This window comes from Plectropomus leopardus, unplaced genomic scaffold, assembly GCF_008729295.1.
Source record: "Plectropomus leopardus isolate mb unplaced genomic scaffold, YSFRI_Pleo_2.0 unplaced_scaffold27244, whole genome shotgun sequence".
In the NCBI taxonomy this organism is placed as follows: Eukaryota; Metazoa; Chordata; class Actinopteri; order Perciformes; family Serranidae; genus Plectropomus; species Plectropomus leopardus.
This window is the reverse complement of record NW_024629651.1, coordinates 1-3,749: the sequence shown is the minus strand read 5'-3', so window position 1 is coordinate 3,749 and position 3,749 is coordinate 1. Positions and strand designations below refer to the sequence as shown.

The 3,749-nt window shown below is 35.4% G+C and overlaps 1 protein-coding gene across 1 annotated transcript; it reads right to left on the bottom strand.

The window, feature by feature from the left end:
- Positions 1–111: 111 nt before the first annotated feature.
- Positions 112–3,639, bottom strand: LOC121937717 (rab5 GDP/GTP exchange factor-like; the record flags this gene model as incomplete). The annotated part of the gene is made up of 5 exons (XM_042481036.1): positions 112–368; positions 1,349–1,440; positions 3,023–3,155; positions 3,311–3,392; positions 3,473–3,639. Coding segments are annotated over 5 exons (731 nt in total), but the record flags the coding sequence as incomplete, so codon positions are not given.
- Between the last annotated feature and the right edge of the window lie 110 nt (positions 3,640–3,749).

Here is a 3,749-nt window from a genome sequence, read left to right as displayed (position 1 = left end):
GTCTGCCATAATGCAGTAACCTCCCACCCTTAAAAATTTGGACTCTCCTAAAAGCCACAGTTTGATTTTAACACTCAGTAAAGTAAAAAAAACAAACAAAAAAAAACAGACCAGGTTGGTGAAGTAGTATCCGTCCTCTCCGGTCATCAGCCTGCTGGGGTTACAGAAGCGGGTGATGTACTGGATGTTGGACTGAAGTCGCGGAGGGTTCGCTTTGAGCACAATGTAAATGAGCGCGGGGAGGAAGTCGTCAGCTGAGGCCGGCTCGTTCTTGGTGATCCTGATGGCGCTGAAGATGTGTTTACTGCAGCGAGTGATGCACCCGAGTTTATCCCGAGGAACCCTCTTCGAGTCCATCTCAATGATATCTGCAGGAGACGAAGACACAGACAAGTCAGGGGTTGGACAGACGTGTTATAAACAAAAACCTTTTAGTTTTTAGATAACTGACGGAAAATTAATTAGCAACTTTTTTTGATAACTGCTTGATGTTTAAGTCAGTCTTAATATAAGTACCACAAAACAAAATCAGCTGCTCAAATGTAAATATTAATTTTCTTCGTCTTCTGTGACAGTGAATTTAAAGCATTTGGATTTTGGACTATTCAGAAAAAATTTTGAAACTGTCAACTTGACTGTTCTCCATGTGCGGAGACCGAGAAACACGTGCAGATTTAATGTCAGTTAAACAAATACATGGTTGAAGCACACACAGATTTTGTAACATTTGTTTTTCACTGTACAATACAGTTTTTTGCAAGAATATTAGACATTACTATTTTGTAACTTACTTTATTTTATGAACCTACTTTTTTCTATTTTAATCTGTAAAACTGGAAGATGACACATGCTTTGAATTGTGATGGTGTCTTTTAACTACTAACTAACTCACTAAACTACTTTTGTAATTGTTTCTCTTTTTCATTTCATGTGAATCGTCTTTGGGTACCCAAAAAAGCAAAATATAATCCCTAATTTTTAAAGTTTTTGTATAACTAACTACTTTTGTATTTGTTTCTTTTTTGCATTTCATGTAAAGTGTCTTTGGGTACCTAGAAAAGCAAAATATAAGTCCTATCTATTATTACTAACTAACTAGCTAAACTACTTTTGTATTTGTTTGTTGTTGTTTTTTTCATTTCATGCAAAGTATCTTTGAGTACCTAGAAAAGTCCTATATAACTCCTATCTTTTATTACTAATATTATTATTTTTATTATTATCCCTAACTGCTTTTGTATTTGTTACAGTTTTTTTTGCATTTCATTTAAAGCATCTTTAAGTACCTAGAAAAGCAAAATATAAGTCCTCTCTATTATTATTATCATCATCACTCACTCACTCTGACCTGTTATTGCTTTGACCACATTCTCAGAGACTTCAGGGATTTCCTCGTCCATAGACACACAGAGCATCTGGATGGTCACCCAGTGTAACGCCCTGCAACACAGAGAATCAAAGCAGTGAGCTGAGAGCTTTTCTTGTTTGTGCATATGATGCACATTTGTTACAGTCGCCTCCCCCTGGATGACAAACGTGCAGTCAGCAGCTGCTACTGTGCGTTCACATGACAGCGTTCAGACAAGTTTTCACAGAGATTAGAGACGAGCACTGTGTGCGCTCCCCTCAATACAAAATGTAACCGCATCAGAAAATGTGTTTCCTATCCTAATAATCACTGCAGACACACAACAATGTTTTAACATTTTTAATTAACTGTTAAAGATGTTTTTCTTCTTTCCTTCAACAATGGCTATTTTAACTGAGTGTGATTCAGATGCCAAATGTAGGCTATTATTTACATTTTATTTACATTTTGACCCACTAAGATGAGAATTAAATTATTTAAACTTCTATTTAGTCGATGTCCCCCCATGTTACATGAAATTCTGATTTTGATTTTGCTCGGACTGATATTTGGCATTTTGCTGATTATCGGTATCAGCATTTTAGTTTAATGACCTCCGATAAAATAGAAAGTGTCAGCATGAAAGAAGTTTTACTTTATAAAACCTCAAGGAGCTATTTTTATTTATTCATTTTTAATTTAAATTTTCTCTTGACTTTATAAAAAGAAAATGTTTCCGGGAACTTGCTTTATATGAGCTTTTCAGTTTTGATTTAACATTTTACAAAGTTTTGTGTTGGAGTTTGTTATATTCCAAATTCTAAGCATTGACTGAAAGATTTTGATTTTTATTGTAAATGTGTATCAGTTTCAAGTGTTTATCATCGGTCTCCTTAAATACTAATAATCGATATCTGCCCTGAAAAAACTTAGTCTGTCAATCGCTATTGAAAATGTTACTCCAGTAAAAATAAAAAATAGAATAAGGAACATGTACTTAAAGTAATAAAAGTAAACGTACACAATCCAGAAGAAAACACCCCAAAAACTCAAAAACAAACAAAAAAAACGTTAATATTTATTAAAAATAGTTGCCAATTAATTTGCTGTCAATCAGCTGAATAATTTGTCAATTAATTATTCCAGCTGTTCTTGTACTAACTATTTTGAAGTTTAATTTATAACAAAACATGATATTTTACCAATTTTTCTTGTGCTTAATTTGTAAAGTAACAAATACAGTGGTGCTAACCCCAGACTATGTTTAAATTGTGAAGTGCAGAATAGTTTTGCTGAAGCAGCCTGTAATATCAACTTGTTCAAGACATTATTGACAAGTTTCTATTTAAATCTGTACACATTTTAATGCAAATTTTCCAGTTTCTTTTCTAATGCCTGGTGATTTCTTCTATTCTTATTGAGCTATTGCTCAGAGGGACCTTTGTCTCTTTTAGTTGTCACTCTGTGTTGAACTATCTTAAAGCATTTTTGTTCTTTATTCACAAAGCAAACCCATCATACAAAATAACATCTATTAGAGAGAATTTTCTACAACCTGAAAGCATGAAACACCATATAAAGTGACTGTTCATTCAAATTTTTGTGGCTTGTGGTTCCAAATTTTTGCACACTAGTATAGATGATCATTATTATTATGCAAACGTCAGTGCGCACCTTATCCTGTTCTGTGTGGCCAAGTCCTTCTTCTCGTCATCAGTGGTTTCTGGACAGAACACGCTCTTATACAGACGAGTCATTATGTACTTTTCCACCTGGTCCATCACCTGCTCCACTGACTCTGAGGACCCTGGTGAACACACAGTTATCAGACCACATTAGTTTAAAGCTGGGTAGAAAATCCTGCTTATCCTGCTGTTGGTTGCTACATATTGAGATTTATTGATAAGTTATTAATTTGAATATTTATTAAATGTTACAGGTGAGAAACTTATCTGAACCGACCTTTGAAGTGACCCATCAAGCGGTCGGCCAGGTTCTGGTAGAAATCCTGGACGCACTCCGACAGCTCTTCAGCACTCAGATCCTGATGAGACAAGAGGTAAGAACTCATGAAAACACCTAAACTATTATTATGGTATTATTCCACTGGGTGTAAAATCAGACCTTTTTGCTCGACATATTCACAAGGAAGGCTCTGCACTGCTTGTGGATCTCCCGGCCGGGCTTCTGGAGGTTTTTTAAAAACTCCACAAAGTCCTTGGACACCTGGTCTGTATCAAAGCTGGCATGGCGGCTAATGGACGGACTGGGTGTCTTGCCCTCTTGGGTTTCTGATGAGGAAGTCACATTTAGAAACAGTAATGTGTGTGAAAACAAGACTGCTGCGGTCTCCAGGAAATAGATTCAGTATTAAAAAAAGTATGTTTTTATGACATTTGTA